Genomic DNA, 22,413 nt, shown 5'->3' with positions numbered 1-22,413 from the left:
AAAGAGGCATCCCCGACGGCTGCTGTTAGCCACAACTGCAGTAGGCTGTGAAAACAAGCAGCTTCGTCCATATGCCATACGTTGGGGTTTTTGTGTATTTTTAGTGCAGTGTGAAAGCAGACACCCCCTGCTGAGAGTATTTTAAACATTTAAGCCACGGAGGGGGGGGGGGTGCACCAAAATCAATCAATGGTTGCCACACGAGCTCACCAGGTTTCTTCAAGGGGCCAAAACCACTTTGGCGCATCTGAAGAAACGGGAACACTGGTGGGGGGGGGAATTTTACAACGGCACGCACGTCCCCAAGACAAAAAACGGCGACATCCGCGCACAAACCTTCCGACGGGTTTCTCTCTGCGCATTAAGTCACGGTTTGTACTCAAAACACAACGCCAAGAGGGTCAGCAGCTTGCCTTTTCTGTACATTGCACTCCAATCGAGTTTTTGTATTATTTGTTTCTGTAACATTCTTACCCCATGACCCGAATGGACATTTGTAAAAGAAGAGCTTTACATCTTCTTGGTTCTTTCGGTAAAATCACGTAGAAGGGAAGACGCTTCGGCCACAATGCAAGCAGCCGTCCTCAGGTGAAGACCAGGTCTGTCGAGGAGACAGCATCTCATTCAGACCAGGTCTGTTGGGGAGACAGCGTCTCATTCAGACGCTGTCTCCCCGACAGACCTGGTCTTCATCTGAGGACGGCTGCTTGCGTTGTGGCCGAAGCGTCTTCCCTTCTACGTGACTTTACCAAAAGAACCAAGAAGATGAATCCCTGCAGTCACGAAAGCTTTAAATCGAAAAAGAGCTTTACAGGTCATCAGATTCCTCCAATAAAAAATACTCTCATTCTAGATTGAGATTCCACATCCAACAAGGCAACCTGAACCCTTCACACACAATGCCTTTGTCAGGCCCCTCTTTTTCCACGCGCACATGTGAGCCGTGCCAACGTGGGGCCCCTCAAGGCACAGGTCGCTTTAATCACTCGAGCTGCGCGTGAACTTGGGCAACGCTGCCTACATTTTGATGCAAGTTTCTTTTGATTAACAAACAAAAAATACTTCAGTTTGGATTCAGTTGTTCAGGATCAATATCACTCACAGTCGTGTGCAGCCAATCACAAGACGGAGTTTTTGATTTCCTGCGGCGACCCAGCATACGAATTGCTCCTCCGCAGGGAGTAGAAACGAAGACCATGATCGACTCAGGCGATTTCTGTGAATACATCTGACAAGCATTGCCACACCAGTCTCTGTTGTAACAAAAACATAGTTGTTTAAATCTGGACAAATCTGCTCACAGAGACAAACAACCTCCTTGGTCTGAGTCTGCGCAAGCATCACGCTATAGGAGCCATCGTCTATGAGCCTGTGTGGGCTAGCGTGGCACAAGCAAGCACACGCAGCGCCGTAAACGTCATCTTAAAATCGTAAACTTTTATGCCGACTGGTGTAAGTCCAGTCCAAGCATGTACGAAGTTGTAATGCATCAGTATTGGCGTTTACTTATGTTAGTAAACTTTTGGCAACTGCTTCCAAGTAATGAGTAGTTATGTTTCCCAGAAGATACAAAATAACAAAAAATATACAATGTACTTTTTCTAAATGTAGAAAGCATCATAATATTAATTTACAAACCTTTCTCAATCCAATACTGGATGAAGACCTCCCCAAGCCATGTCAGCCAAGGGGGTTGTTTGACCATACTTCACCACATTGGTGAGAGCGGGGGTGGGGGTGGTGGTTACTGACGGAGGGGGCCCATAACCGACTGACATCACTCCCCACCAATGTTAGCCATAGAATTCACGTCGCCGGGTTCACAATGCAGTGAAATTAACCAATGCGCCACCACTCCCCGCAGACAGAATACATCTTTGTGTATATAGACTACATGTATACTTCATCGGTGTGTCTAGGTAATGCACCTATGTCCAGACACACGTACATAATACAGACGTACTGCATGTGTATATATGCATTCAGCATCAATAATGTGTGTACTGTAATTCTATAGGTAAAAGGACAAGGTGCAGCCCTGCACCTTGACTAATCATTGCTCCGATTAGCACGGTTGGCTACGTACGGTGCGAAAGAAGTTCAACTACATTGCTGGTGGAAGGGCCTACACTATAGAAAGCTCAAGGGCGGGCATTTGGCCTACTCTTCCACACTTGCCAGACTTCTTGAAGGATGTGGGAGTCTTCCACCACTATACCTCACCGCACGCAACCTGCCGATCGATTAAACTGTAGTGCCACTCATTAATGCTGTACCCCATTGATACGTATATTTCTATACACACACACAAGAAATTAATTGTAGCAACATTTTTTTGTCATAACACAAAAACTAAAGAGAGATAAAGATTTCATAATTAAAAACATACCCAAACAATCCCCTTCCACTAAACGATAAAATACCTTAACAAAAAAGAATAAAAGTAAAACAAAAGAAATGCTGAATAAATACATGAGCAATAAATTACCAAAAAAAAGTGTAATTTCATCAAATAAAAAATGCAAATGAGCAGGGGTTCTCAACTGGGGTCCGAGACCCCCCCCTCATTGGGGGTCCCGTGGCAAATCATCGGTGGGGAGGGGGGGGGTGGTAGACCCCTGCTCAAACACACCCCAGCATTTGATGGGGGTGTGTGCTGCCCTTCTATTCTGGAGCGTGGTGCCAGCAGCGATGTGCCCAGGAGTTGGATGCCAACGAATCAATGTCAAGGTCTGCTGGCCAGGACGAAGAGGGGTTTCAGGGGTAGAGACAAGAGTTGAAAGAGCGCAGAGACCACTCCGGTTTACTTCGTGGTACATGGGACCGGTTGGGGCGCGGGGAGGCTAGTAAACACACCCACATTTTTTAGAGGCTGTGGGTAAATTAAATTAACTAATTTATTATTCATTTACATTTAATTACTTCTTCTTGGTTCTTTCGGTAAAGTCACGTAGAAGGGAAAATAAAACATAATTAAATATAATGTTTTATTATTATTATTTTATTATTTTCCTTCTACGTGACTTTACCGAAAGAACCAAGACGATGAATCCCTGCAGTCACGAACGCTTTAAATCGAAATGACTTGCTTAGCATTTTCTAGAAGTTGCACTCCTGTCATTGTTGTTGTTGTATTGTTTGCCGTTGTGACTTGCCGACCCGCCCATACAGGACCACCTGTGGATAAAGAGCTTCATTGGCTCGCCGGATTCCTCCTGCAGTATAAATAAATATCCCGATTCTGAAAGTACAAAACTAGCCACCAGATCAGCCCAACAGCACTCCCCCCCCCTTCTCTCCGGCACTCTCGCTGGGAGAGAAAACGACTCTGCAGATGTAAAAAGATAAAAGTGCGGCTTAAAAGACAAGACCATTTAACCGTTTCCAAAGTGCTCCGAAATCATTTAGCTGTCGGCTCTCTGAACATCACCACATTAAACGCTTCTAGAGATGACACAATTAGTAAACTGATGTAAAGATGTTGCCAAACTGGACTACGAATGTTGCTATGATGGTTCTGTTGGATGCTCGACATCGACAGTGATCAACAGATTAGTAGTTCACTATTGATGTCATAGCGAATGGGTATATTGATGTCCTGATGGCAGAGAGGTCTGATGTCACCAATTGATTCTGTCGTCACTGCGGTAAATGGGTGCTCAAACCTCACCATAGTAAATGGGCCTTCATGGACTTCACTGCAGTAACTGGCTCTACCGACGTTGCTATAGCAAACAAGACAACCTATGATGCTATCATAACAGGGTCTTTAGATTTCACTATAGCCCATCGGTCAATATATGCGACAGTAAATGCGGACGAAAGATGCCATCAAGTTTGTTGTTTTAAGTTTGCAGTCCTTCCCCGGCACCTCCGATTAGCGCGTTTGGCTACGTACGGTGCGAAAGAAGTTCAACAAACACACAGACGGCTATGATGTCTCAAGAGTGAAAGGGTCCCCGTGGATGTCTCCGCTGCGAATGTATCCACAGCCATCACCCGAGCAGCCATTTCCCCACCGACGACCGCACCAAACGCGAGACTCTTCGCCCGAGCCGGTCAGCCACCACGCGGCGCCCCACCGCAAACGGTGGACAAACCCCCCCACCCCAACCCCCCCCAGTTAAAATCGACACCAAACTCGGCGACGTCACGGCGGCCCGGTCCCCGGCGTCTCAGCAGTGCGAGTCTCCGTTAATCCCGGCGACGATGGACAGGGGCGCCGCCGCCGCCGCCGCAGTCGCCTCGCCGAGCACCTCCTGCATCCACGTGATCTCGGCCGCCACCTCCTGCGCCAGCGCCTCCAGCTGCGCCTGGCGCCGGCCCATGCGTCCCTCGACGTGCGTGATCGCCGCGTCGAGTGCCCGCGTCTCGTCGCGCGCGTGGCGCCAGCCCTCGTCCGCCTTGCGCGCCTCGTAGCTGCGGGGGAGACACCGTACGGGTGGAGGTCAACGGGTCGCAACGGGCGAAAGCACGTACACAAATGAACAGTGATACCACGCCGATTTCGACATCGCAGCAGCAGCGGCTTTTGGCTGGTCGCCGTATGGCGCGGCGCTTTCAGATGCGCTTCTGCGGCCGTCTGGAACGCTCTTCCTTCCAATATTAGTAAGCCACTGGGAGCTATGCAACTTTTAAATCAAGATAGAAAAGTCATTTCTTTAACAGCTTTTGCGTTTCATTTGTTGTCCTTCCCCCGCACCTCCGATTAGCACGGGATGCTACGTACGGTGCGAAAAAAAGTTCAATATAAATACATGTACGTACGTAAAGATTGAGACCTCCAACTCCTCCCCAGGTATGTTACTGTCAATGGATGACGAATTTTCCTGCAAGCCTCACTTCTGGAGGATTCACCTTGCCCAAACAAGCACCGAAGGCACAGCGTCTCGTATTTGCTCAACATCTATTGCTTTGCGGTGACGGGCGTTAAGTCACGCCGTCTAAAAACACGCAAGCTTGCAGGTTCGGAAAGGATTTTTTTTATTGGCTGCTGTTTTGTGGGCTGCTCGTTGTGGTACTCACTTTGGTTCTCAAAGCAGATAAGTTGATAATCAAAAACAGAAGTTGCGCTGATAAATCAATGATTAAACAAATTAGATCAGGGCGAGTGAGAACGGGAGAGAATAAGTGACATTTGAGAGCTGGTGAAAGCGGGTGAGGTTGGGTGACAGCGAGTGTGGGTGAGTGTGGGGTGAGTTCGGGTGAGTGCGAGTGAGTTCGGGTGAGTGCGAGTGAGTGCAGGTGACAGCGGGTGATAGAGGGTGAGTGCGGGTGAGAACGGGTAACAGTGGGTGAGGGCAGGTGACATCAGGTGAGAGTGGGTGAGTGCGGGTGACAGTGCGGGTGAGTGCGGGTGAGAACGGGTAACAGTGGGTGAGGGCAGGTGACATCAGGTGAGAGTGGGTGAGTGCGGGTGACAGTGCGGGTGAGTGCGGGTGAGAACGGGTAACAGTGGGTGAGGGCAGGTGACATCAGGTGACAGCAGGTGAGTGCGGGTGACAGTGCGGGTGAGTGCGGGTGAGAACGGCTAACAGTGAGGGCAGGTGACATCGGGTGAGAACGGGTAACAGTGGGTGAGGGCAGGTGAGAGCGCAAAGAAGCGATCGAGGCGACCGCATCCACGAACCGGGCGCGCGACATCTCTTGGCGCGCCGCCTCGCCCGCCTGCCGCTGGTGAACCTCGGTCTCGCTGCACGCGGCCAGCAGCACACCCAGCTCCTCGCGCAGGCGCCGGCGGCCCTTCTGCAGCGCGCCCAGGCCCTCCTCCATGCTGGCCAGCTCCTCCACGACCCGCGTGAACCTCTCAAAGTCCACGTAGGTGCTGTTGGGGTGCATGCTCGAGTGCGACTTGATCGTGTACTCCTTGAGGCGGCTCGGCTTGAGGCGGCGCCGCTCCTTCTTGCTGGTGTCGCGGTCCGCCTGCGCCGGGGCCGGCTGCTTGCCCTGGTGCGACGTGGCCATGCGTGCGTGCGTGTGTGTGTGTGTGTGCGTGCACATGCGTGCGTGCACATGCGTGCGTGCGTGCGTGACGGGCGGTGGTGGCGGGAAGGGCGGAGGGGTTAGCAGTGGATCGGCGCGTCGGCTCGCCTTAAAGGTCTCTTCTTCGTCGTCGCCGTCGTCGGCATCGTCATTTTCATGATCACCATGATACGAGTGCCAGCCTGCGACCACATCGTCCGCTTGCGCCAGGGCCGGCTGCTTGCCCTGGTGCCACACAGCCGTGCACCTGTGCGTGGCCCGTGGTGGCGGGGGTGGAGATGATGATGACGGAGTATTGGTTCAGCCTCTAGTTTTATCGTCATTATCATCATCATCCTTGTCATTTTCATTACCATCAAAATACTATTTCCTGCTGGCTCGTGTGGATTGCTGCCCATCCTTGCGCTAAACTTTGATTCTCGAGGTACAAGCAGAACGGCAGGCAAACGTCCTTCAAATAGATCAACAGTTGCGCGATGCGACTGCCCACCACCAAACCTCGCCAGCATGTTACCCAACCATCACGTGCCAGAGACTAAGTGGGGGGGGTTCGGTCTGGATGGCGTTTGGACGCAAACAGAGGTTCTAGATTTGAAGCTTTCGTGACTGCAAGGATTCTTACTTAGGTTTTTTCGGTAAAGTCACGTAGGTAAAAAATTCAAATTAATAAAAGTAAAATAAAAATAAAATACAAATCACGACGTTTCGGAGGCAACACAAGCTTCCGTCTTCACCTGAAGACCTGAAGACGGAAGCTTGTGTTGCCTCCGAAACGTCGTGATTTTTATTAAATTTTTATTTTATTTTTATTAATTTTAATTTACCGAAAAAAACCTAAGAATATGCAAACAGAGGTTGCCACAGGGGAGCGGAGGGGCTACGTTACGGGTAGCAGGCAGCAGTGCGTCGCGATGATCGTGACGACGACGATGAAGATTTGGTTTCTTAAAATATAAAAGATCCTCCGTGTCTGGCGTCAAGGTGCGACAAGAGCGACGGAATCGGATTGCGTGCGCGCGGCAGGTGAACGCGGCCCAGTTCCTGTTCACCTCCATTCACTCCCAACGTCATCTTAGGCTAAAGGAGCAGCTTAAGCCTGAAGGATGCGGGCAGAGTCCGTACCTTGACCCACTGGTGGGTGATCGTGTCTTTGATGAGAAGACGTTTCCTGGAAGAAGAAGAAGATGAAATGCTCACATCAACTGCGCGAGTCGTTGGTCAGATCTCCGGCGTCGTGCAGTCTCACACGCGGGACGCTGGTGGCGGTAGAGCGAGGAGGTTGGAAGACCTTCCCGTATTGGATTTTTTCGAGCGTTACCCTCTCGTACGCGCGCCGGGATTTCTCCGGTTACCTCCCGCACAAAGTCGAACGTTCGTCGAAATAATTGGCCAGACGTCGCGACGTAACAAGGGACCCCCCCCTCTCGGCAAATAATCCGTTGAAATTTTTCTTGGTGAAAGGATTGACATCGTCTTTCTTCCGAGCCCGTGACTAAATCGGCCAGAATGTGCCAGATCTCGTCCACATCTCGGAAGCTCAGCAGGATTTTTCGAGCCTGGCTAATGTTTGGACGAATACAAAACAAAGAAAAGGCTTTACCCATTTCAATCAATGATATTGGGAGGTGTGAAGATGTTAAAACTCCAAATAGACACCGATTACAAGGCATCAAGTCTGCATTAACCAGACATACTTGTAGTAAAACATGCCAACAAACACACCTTGAACAACTCTATCGCCTGATGATGCTAGCTGTAATTCCTGGAAAAGCGTCGTACTCGAATTGTGAACGTTGTGAGTTTACTCTCAAACATTCCGGTGTGCTGTACCAATAATGAATTGGCACGTTGTGTGTTACTTGACAAACCTTATTAATTGGCCGTGTCGGGTGGTGACGGGTTTAATGACACAGTTATATTTACGCGATCTAACTAAAAAAAAACTCTATTCTGGACGCTTCGGTTATAACTTATGCAGTGTCCTTGAAACCGATTGGAGTACACCAGAGACAGCCTCCCTTAACCAAAAAAAAAACCATCGAGTTGCCGAACTCATTCCTCATCGACAAACGAGACTACTGCGACTGCAAGCCCATTCGTCCCTCGCGCCGCACGCGGCTCCTCACTTGGGGTCCTTGACGAGCAGCTTGCGGATGAAGTCGATGGCCAGCTCGCTCGTCTGGCCAAAATACTCCTCGTCAAAGTCGTAGTTCATGGCTGTGATGTTGGCGAGCGTCTCCTCGTTGCTGTCGCCCAGGAACGGAGAGGCGCCGCTCAGCCTGAAACAACAACCGGGAAACCGCCGCGACCGCCATCACCATTGCCATCACCACTGCAATCGCCACCGCAATCGCAACGACACCATCGGCGTTGGAAGATGACAACAAATCTCAAGCCAAGGCAATGTTCCATGGCACCGTATCGTGGCCGATTATCCTGGCTACTGCCGCCACCCAAACAGCTCACGTAGTCCGTGGGCCAGAGCAGAAACCGGTGCCATCCAACGTAGTAAAACTTTCGTAGATCCAATTTATACGTGCATATTATGAGCGAATAATTAGATGTACCCATCTTAAACAGGTATCACATGAAATGTAGGCATTCGCGACCAATATTATCCATAATTGAGGTTTCTGGAGTTAGATCGCGTAACCCAAAAACGCGATCTAACCAAAAAAAATTCTATTATGGTGACCACATGATTCACTGTTATTGGTCACGTAGGGAAATTGGAACCGATAAAGTTACGCCTCCTTGTGCGGTACCAGATAAGTGAAACATCTGGCCTGGGCTCACGGACAAACAACTACTGAATGGTAGCAGGAAGCCCGACGCCGAGATCAGACTGTTTCACATTGGCAATATGAATCGGTCACCTTTGTACAAAGGCCCCAAAGCTAGCCAGGTTGGCTTGGATCAGGCTCAATGGACTGGCACGTGGCTCCTCACAAATCAACGGCAGCAGGAACCCTCCCCACTCAACACCAGACAACCCTTGCAGCGCATGACAACTAATCAGGAATTCACGTACATAGGGCCCCCCCGGGGTCGGACTGATCGGCTGGGATCAGAATTAACCGGCGCGGGTGTGCGTTGGCCACGGTCAATTTGGCATGCCGATTTTGGCACGTTTTGGCACGCGCACCACCCTCTTAGTACGTGGGGCGGAACGTCGGACATCATGCCGAACAACAACACGCGGCACGACCCGTAAGCACATCGGAGGGCTACACAGCACATCCGCAACCACCTGCACAAGATTCAGTCATGTTGAAGTTGAGCTGTTAAACCATATTTGAACTATTTTAAATTTTAGAAGGTAAAGCCCACTGAGCTATGTAGCTCTTTTTCAGAAGGAACCTGGCCACAAATGATAGCTCAACAAAGTGGCTTATCACATGTAAATTTATAGCAGCAAAATACTCTAAACGCGTGCTAATTCTAAATGTGGAGGGAAAAACCGGAGGACCCGGAGAAAAATCCACACGACCACGGTGAGAACATGCAAACTCCAAATATACAGCAGGTGTCACGGTCAGGATCGAACCCACGACCTGCATACCGGGCGAGGTAGTTAACATCTCACCACCGTGGAACCCTACATATTTATTGTTTAGCGATACAGAACGGATGTGAAGCCGTACAAAACATCTTCTGCGTTCGCTGCTTCTTAAAAGTAATCAATTCACTTGCCGCCGCCTCTGTGGGGCACTGAGCCACTTGACCCTCGATGAGTGAGGAGCAGCTCAGGAATTAAACCAGCACGTACCTGGACATCAGTACAAATACATATTCTGACGTATATTACTCAAGCACTGTTAATTCGCAATCCGGATAATCTACAAGCAGGTAATCTCAAGCATCGACTGTGGTTGCGAGTTCAGTCGTAAAATGCATAAGGAGGCAAATATAGGCAAAACAAAAGCGCGTGTGCTAATACTCACAGAATATATGTGATTACGCCAATACTCCTATAAACAAAAACAACAACACAAAGTAAACGTGTGCAAATTAAATAAAAAAATAGCAATTTAAAGATTTCAAAGAAATCAAACTGGTTACACTCCAAAAAGCCATGCCAAAAAAACTTTCAAATAGATACACGCATCATGAATGCAGAGCAGATAAATCAAAGTGTAAAAACAACACAAGGCAGAGAGAGGGCTGTGCGTATTTTAGAGCGACTGCAGAAAAATACAAACTCTAGGTCCACGGTGAAATCTTACCACATGTCGGCCTCCAGCCCCAGCGGTTCAAAGTTCACGATTTCAGGAGCTGTTTTCATCGAATGAAAACAAACGGACGGGAACACGACAGAAGAATTAACATATGTCGCGCGTACGAATGAATCGCCCCGTTGGATCGCGGATACGCGGTTGAATGAGCGGCCACCGTGGATGGGGAGGTGTGTTCTGGGCTCCGCGGCTACTGTGCAGAAAGCAGTTCAAATGCCGTGCTGTATTTCTGTGCTCCCGTGTCGTCTATGCTCGACGCCTTCACCGACCCCGCACTGACCGGCGTGACGAAAGAATGACAAAAGCGTGGTGAACAACAGAGGTCGCGCAAACGGGTTTTGACTCCTTACCCGTACCCGGCCGCACCAGGGTCGCAAACGGGTAACCCGTACTCGGCCGGGTACGGGTAGCCAGGTATCGGGTAGGGTACGGGTATCGGGTACCCGATTGCGACCTCTGGTGAACAGTGACAAAAAGGGTTGTACGTGTACCTTTTTTCATAAACAAAAGCTAAGAGCTTACGCTCAAGACACCCCTCCCAACGTGCCAAAGTGAACGAGTGTTTTTGGAGATTGAGCAACACGCGAGCCATGACACCTCGGGGCTCTCGCGCCAGGCGTTCATCTGCCAATGGCTCCGCTCTCACCACGTTTATCAGCCCCGAAAGAACGAGATGCTAACGCGAGTGTTGGCGAAGGGGCCACTCTTAAGCTTGATGGATCGCCCTGTTTATACCCCTTTTCCAATAACTCCGCCAGGACGGAGTGTTCCCCAAGGTCGAAATGGCGTTCCGCCAACATTTGCCCCAACACTCACTCAGAGGGTGAAGTCGTACGCCTACGGCAAGGAGACAAGCTACGGATAATTTCCACCTCTTTGGCCATTTTAACGCCCCAAAAAATCCCCGCAGAAGCTACTCTTTTTGTTTCTTTACCAACGCACGAATCGAGCCATAATTCTCGAACTGGGATTGGATTGGGAACCAGCGTAGGGACGGGAGTTTCAAGGTGAAGTCATCTATACTCTTTGGTTCTTTCGGTAAAGTCACGTAGGTATAAAATAAAATAAATCACGACGTTTCGATCGCAACACAAGCGGTCGTCCTCAGGCGGAACAAATATAATCCAGCAGTTCCACCGAGGACGACCTACGTGACTTTACCGAAAGAACCAAAGAGTATGGATTCCTGCAGTCACGAAAACTCAAGATCGAAGTCATCTCATTTGTGGGAGATAAAGTAAAAATAATCATTTACATTTATTTGTACGGTGCCTCCCACTAATCTCTCAAGTCTGCCGGTAGCCTTCTGGATCCTTCGGAGTTTGGAGATTAGAGAATTGCAGAAGGCCGTACGAGAGAGAGTTGCATTCTCTCTCTCGTGATACATTGGTAACGCGGTCGCTCGTGATGCATTTGTAACGCGGGAACATTTTTTACGTTAAAAGGGGACATTCGGGGGAGTGGACATTGAGAGGTGCAGTCGCCTCGTCAAACTGTGATAAAGAAAGTGGTGGGCAGAAAGAGTCTCAACTGCAGGTGGCACTTTACCGAAAAAACCTAAGAATATGAATCCTTGCAGTCACGAAAGCTTCAAATCTAGAAAAAAGTGGCAAAACGTTGGGGAATAAAATTCGTATTCTGATTCTGATATTCCACAGTGAGGCGATCGCGTCGGTCGCGAAATTGGCACCGATGACCGGGGAAATCTTAACGGAATTTATATCACGCCTAAAGCAAGGCGCTTTACAAAGAATGATCAACGGTACCAACGTATGATTGCAATGGCGGAGATGAGGCGAACGAAATAGATGAGAGAGGAAGCAATGGGGGCAAATCTGTGATGATGCCTCAATTTGGCAAAAGAGAAATTGATGACGGTAAATGACAGATGGATTGAATGAATAAATGGGGTCGATGAGTGATAGCCATGCAATGAGAATATGAAGAGGGAACAGCGACGGTGGTGGAGGTAATGCGGGGGAGATTAAGCGGGGGGGGCGGGGGGGTCATGGGGTGGGCTAGGGAACAAGAAGTGTGAGTTTTGAGTGAGGAACGGAAGCTTAGCGAGCGAAGGTTACTGCTTAACGTGGAGGGGAAAGTTCGTTCCGGTGAAGGGGGGGTGGGGCCGAGAAGAGAGAAAGAGCGAAAGCGTGTGGATTGAGTGCAAGGAGGAGGAGGAGGAACAGGGAGAAAGAAGAGAGGAGAGAGACGACAAAGATTGAGAACGGCGGCCAACGGGGACCGAACGTACCGACAAACTCGGGCGTGCCGAAGATGTTCTTGAACTCCATGCCGTCGACGATCTTGTGCGCCAGTCCGAAGTCGATGATCTTAATGCGCGGCCGTCGCTCGCTCTTGTCCAGCAGCATGATGTTCTCGGGCTGCGCGGCAAATCGCGGCGGGGCAGAAAAATGGCGCGACGGGGATCGACCGGTATCCGGGGTGTAACTCGTTTGCCATCACGTCAGGGAGCAGGGGGTGGGGGGGTAAGATACGGCAACGCAAAATTCGTTTGACACGGCCCATGGTCGCGCGAGGCACCGCCACTTCGAAACGGGCCCGCAAACGAAATTGTCTCCGCCAAATGCAAGCGTCGATGTCGCGTTTCCGACGCGGACCTGCGAACCGACATGGGCGGCGCGTGGGCAAGAGGGGAGCACGTTTAGGCGTCGCAGCATCGAGCGTGGTGAAGGTGAACCCTCGTTATTGACATGCTGTTATCGGCCACCGATAACGGTGTTCGTTCGTTAACGTCCGCGGTGGTGAGATGTTAACTGCCTCGTCTGGTATGCAGGAGGTCGTGGCTTCGATCCCAACCCTGACGCCTGCTGTATATTTGGAGTTTGCGTGTCTCTCTCCCCGTGGTCGCGTAGATTTTTCTCTGGGTCCTCCGGTTTTTCTTTCCACATTTAGAATCAACATCACCCGTTTAAGAGTATTTGGCTGCAATTAATTTGCACATGACAAGCCACTTCGTTGAGCTATCATTTGTGGTCAGGTCGCCACTGAAAGAAAAAGAGCTACATAGCTCAGTGGGCCTTACCTGGTAAAAGGTAAAAAAAAAAGTTTAAAGGATAACGCACAGAATTAATCCACCATCACTAAGTCCAGCCCCTGAGTTAAAATAAGGACGACGGAGGTGACCCCTAAACCGTCACCTTGAGGTCAAAGTGTGCTATGTGGCGCCCGTGCAGGTAGTCGACGCCGCTCAGGATCTGCCGCAGGAAGTCCAGCGCCTCCTCCTCCGTCAGCGACTCCTTCTCCGCCAGGAAGTCGAACAGCTCGCCGCCAGACACGCTGGGGGGTGAGGAGGGTGTCACGGAAGTCGCAGAGATCATGGCATCAAAGGAGAAATTGGCACATCTCCGCGGTGGACACCTGCTTGTACACAAGTCATGTCCGTCGCACGAGAGTGAAATGGATATTTACAATTCGCAGGCTGTGAAATCATTATTTCATTCACTTCATCATTTATTTAGGTATTCATCGGTAACCGTGGACCCTACCGGACATCTGTGAAAAAGAGCTTTGCAGCCCATCGGGTTCCTCCAGTATAAATATCATGATTCTCATTCTGACTACCACTTGAGAAAGTGGTTTCATCACAGGCGGATGAAACCCAGCTCCGAATCCAGGAACTCAACGGTGCCGCTCAGCGTTCCGACCTCCGAAACAATTGGGGAGCCACCTCTGATTATTTTCCAGATGCCTACGCACACACGTCACCCCCCCCCGCCCCGCCGGCATTGTCCTGCGTCTCGACGAGGGACAGAGAGGCCGGGCTCCGGCGAAAGCGGCCACAGCGGCCACAGCGGCACTCACAGCTCAAGCAGCAGGATGACATCGGTGCGGTTCTCGAAGACGTCGTGCAGCGTGACGATGTTGGGGTGCGCGATCTCGCGCAGGATGTCCACCTCGCGTAGGATCTCCTCCTCGCTCACGCCGCGGCGGCTGGCGCGTGACCGCCGCTTCTTGATGAACTTGGCGGCGTACGCCACGCCGGAGCTCTTCTCGCGGCACTTGCGCACGATGGCGAACTGCCCGCTGCGGTGTCGGGGTGGTGGTGGTGGTAAAGGGGTGGGGGGTGGGAGACGTGTGCATGGCGGGAATCGTTAAGGCATGTACGCGTGTGCAGGCCTTTACGTGATTCTAGATTTGAAGCTTTCATGACTGCAAGGATTCATATTCTTAGGTTTATTTTTTTTTATTTTACTTTATTAATTTTAATCCTTTACGTGATGTCAAATGCGCGGCCGACTGGGACGTCTGCGAGTAAAACAATGACTCGCGGCATGCCCGTGCGAGTCCATGGGTGTTAACCTCAGCATTCTTCGCCACTGCTGGTTTGCCGAAGATGGGGGGGGGGGGGGGAGGTGGGGCGCAGATGCGGGACAACGCACGTGCAGGGCAGCAACGCGGCACACAACACACCCGTTACCCACGGTGGTCACACGTACATGCGCTTCGTCAAGCTCAACCCTGGCTTGGCTTCCGAGCTCCGATGACAACATTCCCGAGTAATTCGGGGCATAGGCCAAACAAAGCAATCAGACAAAACATTATCGGCTTCCACCGCCCGCCGCCCCCCCCCCTCTCCCACCAACAACGCTGCATCCCCCACCTCCCGCCCCTGTGGCATTTCGGATTGGCGGGTGACGTCCAGGAGGAAAGACTCAGGTTGGATTACGGAACGAGTGGCAACCCGAGCTGGCGGAGGGCTCCCTGCATCTCTGGATCACTTTCAATGGGACGATTTCCCAAGAAGGTGCCCCCAATTTTAAAGTTGTGCCCGTGCGTGCATGCCCGACCTAATAATAAATGCACGCTTGTGAGCGCCACAGGTTCTGCAACTCAATCGCTCAATATTTGCAGCTCTGCAAACGCTTCATGCCAGATCTGCAAGGTGCGGTGGAAAGAAAGGGTCAACTCAGTTCGTGTGCGGTAGACACACGTGTATGTATATATAGAGCTCGTGTTTACTGCTCGAAATTTTAATTCACTATATGCAGGCCTTTTATAATCGTCATCAGCAGCTATGATCTATCCACTGCTGGATGAAGGCTTCACTCAGCCGTCGCCGTCTGTCACGCTCCAGTGGTGACGCAATCCACCTCGCACCCGAGGTGTTTTCATTGCTCCATCTCCGTGGCCGATGTAATTTTGGGCATGTTCACTCCATTGGTTGCCACTCTGTCATTAGTCTCGACCACTGGGCATCGTAACTTTGAGCAATGCGTCTCGTCCAAGTTCACTTACTTTTATCAACAGTCAAAATGTGATGTCTACGAAACATTCTCTGATCCGCGTGTTCCTCTGTCTCCCGACGTTCCAAAAATAAAAACATGCAACATGCACGATAAAAACCGCTCAACATTTGCAGCTCTTGCAAACGTTCCATGTGAGATCTGCAAGATGTGGTGGAAAGAGTCAACTCAGTTCTTGTGCGGTAGACACACGTGTGTGTATATATATAGAGCTCGTGTTTTCTGCTCGAAAATGTAATTCACTATATGCTCGTCTTGAGTAAGATAACAATGACGGACCTCCTTTGTTACTCTGGCCTCTCTGTCCTTACTCAAAGGGCCACTCCCCATAACAACAACAAAATGATCGCGAACATTTTATTGTTTAATCGCCAAATATTGTTTTATCTTAAATTTATATTTGGGAAATAGCCTCTGCTCCACATGTTATACTTAGCCATGTCCATTCAGCTATGGGACTGACACCCTGATTTCACCTGCAACAGTTATGGGGAAGCCTAGTTTTTATTATTTTTGATCTCTTCCATCGATTCTAATCCGTTTTGTGCCATCGGTGTCACGTCACAAAGTATTAACTCAAGACCTGTCTCACAGCAATGCCCGATCACGGCCCACGGAAGTGGACATCGGTACCGTCACCAAAATCTCTTCACGTGACCTTTAGTCCAGACTGCAAGCACCAGAAATGACCCAACCAACCACCCTGCCATCAAGAGTAATGTTTAACGCATTGCAGTCCACCATATCGTTTCATTAATCGGATTGGAAATGTATAAAAATTAAATACAGAACTAAACTCCAAATATACAGGCGTCAAGGTCGGGACCGAACCCACAACCTCCTTCATACCAGGCGAGGTAGTTAACATCTCCTAGCCACTGTGGCGCCAAAAAGTTGCCATATATAGCAGCGGTGGCAGACCTCTGAGCTACCCATCCATCTCGTTCAGTGCGACTCCTCCATCAACTTACTGGGGCAAGGGAAGCACTTCGTGGCAAGCAATAGCCATGGCAAAACCTGACCCAGATCCGAATCTTTATTTAGACTGCAGGAGGAATCCGATGATCTGTGAAGCTCTTTCCAGTACGGGAGATCCGCCTCCCGCCCCACGTCCCTGTTGGTTGTTGTGCAGCACTCACCTCCCAAGCTCCTCGGAGAAGTCGTAGAGCTCCTCGATGTTGGTCTGCTTGAAGGTCATGGCGGCGGCGGCGGTGGCGGCAGCGGCGAGGGTAGCAGAAGTGGCGGCAGGGGAAGAGGTCGCGGGTCAGTCCGCCCTCCTCGGTGCCATCCCTTTCCAATAAAACACCACGGGTGTCGCTTGAACACGCCCGGAGAATTACACTGCAACAGAGCGTGCGTGTGTGGGACAACGGAGGATGAACGTTCAGATGCACGATCCACGACATTTATACTGAACTGCGGTATGAATCTGGTTCACTAAACCAGCTGGCGGGACACAGCACGTGACATTAGCCGCCCAAGGGAATGGGTGACCACCAACGGAACGGAACGTTGAGAGATCAATTCATGATGGATTGTGGCAACGAAAGCACGAGGAACGGCAACAGCATGCGGAGGCCTTCATTGAGCAGAGGAGGCCTTCATCCCGCAGAGGACAATACTCGGCTCATTTATAACCAGGATTTCGACAGACTATAAATCCCTTACATTTGCAAAGGAAGTCATCAACTGCATGAATAAGATGTTACAATACCTTAACGTGAAAGGAAACATATGTATATAGTCGATGTTTAGGGCAATGACTGTGTCCTATGAAGAAGGGCCATTGAAGAGACGTTTCAGGCAATGGCCCTTCTTTGTAACGCGCGTCATGATGAAGGGGCATTTCCAAAAACATCACCTCTTATATTTCAATTTATGTGTTGAAGGTTTCTTTTGTTACGTTGTGCTTGTGCCCAACCGCCAACGAATCGCCAGATAATTTGTTGCAATACCTTTGAGTAATTCCACTTCACAATTTAAAACGGCGCAGTGTACGAGATCATTTGAAGGTCACGTACGACTTTTTTTTGTCCTGCAAGCAGCCACTGAATAACAGTTGTTGCATGCATATGTGGAGTTAATATTAACTTTATATGTGCTTCAGCTGTGGGTTATTTTAACACACTTGGAATTTTAACGAGTGGGGCACCAGTGGTTGGCTTGAATTAAACACGAGGCATGCAATGATTCACAACCCTGCACGAGCGATTTGATCAAATGTTCAAGGAAAAAAAAATTGCCTTCCGTAATTTTTAACCGCTTTGTTGGATTTTCAACAACAAAAACATTTTGATACTCGCTTCTGCAGTTCGGTTGACGTAACTGAAATGAGCGTACCGTGAGCATACGACCGGCGCACACGGCCTCTCACGAATTGCATGTTGTGGACTCTGACGGAAGCACTCTTGACATGGGGTATTGCAAGCGTGAACAATCAAATGACAGCTGCACGTCTCTGATGATAGAGGGAAACACTGCACGAGTTTGTAATTTAAAGTATCTTAGGTTAATGAAAAAGATCAGTAAAGGTTTTTCCTGCAAACTTAGTTTTGTTGCACGTAGAATACTGCGATTCAGTTTGTTCCTTATTTATATGTGGGGCTTGCTAATCATCAACATCACCATCATCTTTATTTATTAGCAGATAAGAGCTGGGAAGTTGGAGTCCACCGAAGAGATGGAGCCATGCGCGACCAGCTCACGTGCAGATGCTGGGTGGATTGCTGTATCACAGGACCGTGGCGGGAGGTGACGGATTGATGACACCTTCATCCAGCAGTGGATTGACCATGGCTGTTGACGACGATTCTGATGATGAAGAGCCGGGGTCATTATTGCGTCACTGCAAGGCCGTAGCCATGGAGTCAACATTGGCGGGGACCAAATCTTCAGGGCGGTGTGGGGGTCCCCCCGCCAGAAAAAAAAAAATCTAAATTTGAAAACTCATTTCCTGCGATTTGCTGCCTAAAATATTACAAATGTCACTAACACATAGGATGGACTTTTTATTTGTTTTTTTACAATAATGTCTAATAGTGTATTACATTGCTGTTTTTTATTTTTTACCTTTTCTTGTTTTCATTGTATGTAATGGCAGAGATTAGGGATTAACAAAGTACAACCATAACCACAATAATATAAACAGAAATCAATTTTCTAGCAATATATTGGGGGAGATATTTTGAGCATATTTGAATATTGGGGGGGGGGGATGTGTCCCCCCCCCCAATTTTTATTATAATTACGGCCTTGCGTCACTGAAGGCGAATTGCGATGACATTATACGATAGGTCACCAAGAGGAGGATTGGGGTGCTTTTTGGAATAGAAACAACGAATGAAAAGAAAAAGAATTGTCCAACATGCCGGAAGAAGAAAGTTTCCAATCAGTGCATGTTACTCACTGTGACGTGACCATCAGCGGACAAGCAAAATAGCACAAAGGCTGCTGAAAAGTGTGCACAAGAAGCAGGGAAGAGAGACGCATGCTTGGAATTACAGTAGGTGGAAGGAACACAATGCAAATCAGAGACATAATTTTGACCGTTAAAGGAAAGTCAGTGGGATTGATCGCGACACATCAAGGCCAGTACCCATACAATTTCGCCGTATTGCGCTTCGCACGAAGTTTACACACACCAATCATTACATATACACAAATATCCCCCGTATAGAGACTGTTGGGGCAATATAAAAAAAAATTCTATTGACTGCAGGGATTCATATTCTTGGTTCTTTCGGTAAAGTCACGTAGAAGGGAAATAATAAAATAATATAAATATAAAACATTTTTAAATATTGTTTTATTATTTCCCTTCTACGTGACTTTACCTTCTACGTGACTTTACCGAAAGAACCAAGAATATGAATCCCTGCAGTCACGAAAGCTTTAAATCAAAAGCTTTATGCTATTTTCATTTAGCCCATGGACTACCACCACCCCCCCACACACCTCGCTTCCTGGCGGCGTCTCGGCACCCCAAAGCCGGCCGGAAAATCAGGAAAGACCGCAGGCTTCGCCCTCGAACGCCGAGCAAAACGCCGGTAAACGCGAATTTCTCCACAAACTCAGCAAAGGAAGCGACCAACTTCGTCGTCGATGATATCCAATCACAACAACAACAGACTGTGGGGTTAGATCGCGTAAATATAAATGTGTCGTTAAACCCGCCACCACCCGACACGGCCAATGTATAAGTTTGTGTCAAGTAAACGTGCCAATTCGTTAGGTGGCACAACAACAGCGGTGTTTGTTGGAGAGTAAAACCACAACACAACATATACAATCTAGCACCATCGCTTTCATGGCTTTATTTTGGTGATTTCGAAAAGTTTTTTGGGTTTGGCCATGTTTGTTGTAGTACGGAGTTAGAATGATGGCTTTAATCTAAGTTGTCTTGTGGTTGTTGTTTGACTTGCATCCCACTGGGATTTGTGCACACAGCGTTGGTGTACGGTGCTTTTTCTGCAATATTTTGCCGTTTTTTCTTGGATTTTCTGTTTGCACAAAGTCACATAGTCACTTTAAGATGTTTTCTTGTTCATGTTTTTGTTTTTTGTTTGTTGCGGTTGCACCCGATTCAAGAGCCGAATGGCTCACAGGGCGATACCTAATCAATGAACTTGAACTTGATCAGGCGGCCAACCAGATCTGTGGCTGTCCGCCTGATGATGCTCCTTGTAATGACTGGCGAAACGTCGGACTCAGGATTGTTAATGTTTGTGGATTTTCTCTCTCCCAACACACAACCGGTTAGTGCTGTACCAGCAACGAATTGTCAACTTTTTTTAGAATTGAAACTTTCGTGACTGCAATGATTCATACTCTTAGGTTTTTTCGGTAAAGTCACGTAGGTGAAAATAAAGAATAATAAAAATAGAAATAATATAATGAAAATAAATATTTTATTTCTATTATTATTTATATTATAAAAATGCTTTCAATGTATTATTTTATTTCTATTATTTATTTATAAAAATAATTCTTTTATTTCTATTACTTTTATTATTTATAGAAATAATAATAGAATAATAAAAATAATTATTTTATTTCTATTTCTATTATTTTTAATATTTATTTTAAAAAAAAAATTCTTTTATTTCTATTATTTTTATTATTTACTTTTACCTACGTGACTTTACCAAAAAAAACCCTAAGAGTATGGCAACTTTTTGTTAACGTGACACAAACATTATTAATTGGCTGTGTCGGATGGTGTCGGGTTTAACGACACATTCATATTTACGCGATCTAAGGCTAAAATAAAACTATATTGTTGATGATATTGATGCTTACGACTCCGTGTAAAACTCACAACCAACCTCAATTGTCTCACTGCTAATCGCACTTGGGAGAAGCACCGCTCGTCACAATCCACTGCTGGATGAAGGCCTCCCTCCTACCTCCCCTTGACGATCCTACGACGGAGTGATCCAACCCAACCCCCTGTGCAAGGGACGATTCCATCGCTCCGTCTCCCTTCTCGGAAGCCCGCGTACACACAACACAACAACACCGCAACACAACAACACCACACCACAACACCACACCACCACAACACACCACCACAACACCATACCACAACAACACACCACTACAACACCACACACCAACAACACCAACACAACACCACAACACACAACAACAGCACAACACTCGTGTGTTTTACAATGGATCCCAACACAGCACAGCACAGCAGCGCAAAGACGTCGCGGGGTAGAAGAGAACGCAGATAGACATTTAGAGAGAGAGGATAATCCATCAAGCAGTGGAGGGAGTCTGGACCAACAACAACGAAAGGCGATGGAGATGATCGAAAATCGCTTGGAGACTTAACAAACGCAGAAGCTGCTGATGAACAACTCCACAAAGAGACAGAGAGACCGACCACTGTCCGTGGCGATTGAAACATCACGAGCCGACGTTGATTGACAAGTAACGTCGAACGGCATCGGCTTGGGAGGGGAAGGAAGGCGATGGGGTTAGGGAAGGAATGGAGGGGAAGGAATGGAGAAGGAATGGAGGGGAAGGAATGGAGGGGAAGGAATGGAGGAGAAGGAATGGAGGGGAAGGAATGAAGGGGCTGTCATTCAGCAGTGGATCATCGCCGGCGCGAGCAGAGACGGCGGTAAAGAACTTACCCCTTGCCTCCGAGACGTTGCGACGAGAGGGTGGGTTGAAGGAGGACGTGTGTGTGTGTGTTCAAGTTCGATAGTCCGTGGCGAGAGGTGGTGGAGACGACGTGGATGAAACTCAGCTACTTAGGTCGCCATTAGCTCGGCGAGATGCAATGAACTCAGGGGGCGGGGCGGGGCGGGGGGGGAGTCGCCTTCGACGACATCCGCGGAAGCAGCCTCCACCCCCCCCTCCACACTTCCTGAAAGCGTTCACTTTATATTCTTGGTTCTTTCGGTAAAGTCACGTAGAAGGGAAATAATAAAATAAATGTAAAACAATAAAATTATATATATTATTTTATTATTTTCCTTCTACGTGACTTTACCGAAAGAACCAAGAATATGAATCCCTGCAGTCACGAAAGCTTTAAATCAAAATTCGTTCACTTTATATTCACTTTTTTTTAACCAAGCAACCCCCACACGAAAAGTATTCGTAGTCAACAAGTTATAATTAACTTCCGTTGTTGTTGTTGAATGAAACAAAGGCGAATGTTGCTTCCCCAAAAAAAAATTGCGGTCAAAAATGAGATGCCGCGGATTTCTTAACGTGGCACTCGCTCGCTGCGACGTCACCCTCGCGTCACCGTTCAGGCACGCAGACCCACCTGATGACGTCACGCATTCCTGATCCCATCACAGCGGAGTGCGATGGGAGCCGGACACGATACTGAAAAAGGATTGAAATGAAGATACAATAACAATCATGATCATTGTTTTTTTACAATTTTATCTGGCAACAAAACTGACACC

At 48.5% G+C, this 22,413-nt stretch overlaps 1 protein-coding gene across 4 annotated transcripts; it reads right to left on the bottom strand.

Annotated features, from left to right (window-relative positions):
* Positions 1-1,887: 1,887 nt before the first annotated feature.
* On the bottom strand, positions 1,888-21,783 carry DAPK3 (death associated protein kinase 3). Of its 4 annotated transcripts, XM_078618705.1 has the most exons (12): positions 21,625-21,783; positions 18,187-18,292; positions 16,621-16,822; positions 14,040-14,261; positions 13,376-13,514; positions 12,469-12,598; positions 10,209-10,257; positions 9,927-9,953; positions 8,109-8,261; positions 7,105-7,150; positions 5,630-6,207; positions 1,888-4,419 (listed from the first exon to the last, which is right to left on the bottom strand). In XM_078618705.1, exons 3-12 carry the CDS (start codon positions 16,677-16,679, stop codon positions 4,176-4,178), a joined length of 1,647 nt encoding a protein of 548 aa, XP_078474831.1. In that variant the 5' UTR covers positions 16,680-16,822; positions 18,187-18,292; positions 21,625-21,783; the 3' UTR covers positions 1,888-4,175. The 4 variants fall into 4 exon arrangements, with proteins under 4 accessions (XP_078474831.1, XP_078474830.1, XP_078474833.1 ...); XM_078618704.1 differs by lacking the exon at positions 18,187-18,292; XM_078618707.1 differs by lacking the exon at positions 18,187-18,292 and having other exon boundaries at positions 5,630-5,946.
* Between the last annotated feature and the right edge of the window lie 630 nt (positions 21,784-22,413).

This window comes from Lampetra planeri, chromosome 59, assembly GCF_965212315.1.
Source record: "Lampetra planeri chromosome 59, kcLamPlan1.2.h2, whole genome shotgun sequence".
Lineage (NCBI taxonomy): Eukaryota > Metazoa > Chordata > Hyperoartia > Petromyzontiformes > Petromyzontidae > Lampetra > Lampetra planeri.
This window is presented reverse-complemented; position numbering and strand designations above follow the sequence as displayed.

Coding starts and splice junctions, on each gene's coding strand:
- DAPK3 (XM_078618705.1), bottom strand. CDS start 16,679: ATGACCTTCAAGCAGACCAACATCGAGGAGCTCTACGACTTCTCCGAG. Junction 9,954..10,208: donor GGGCTGGAGGCCGACATGTG/GTAAGATTTCAC, acceptor TTTTGTTTATAG/GAGTATTGGCGTAATCACAT. Junction 7,151..8,108: donor CTGCTCGTCAAGGACCCCAA/GTGAGGAGCCGC, acceptor TTCTTCTTCCAG/GAAACGTCTTCTCATCAAAG.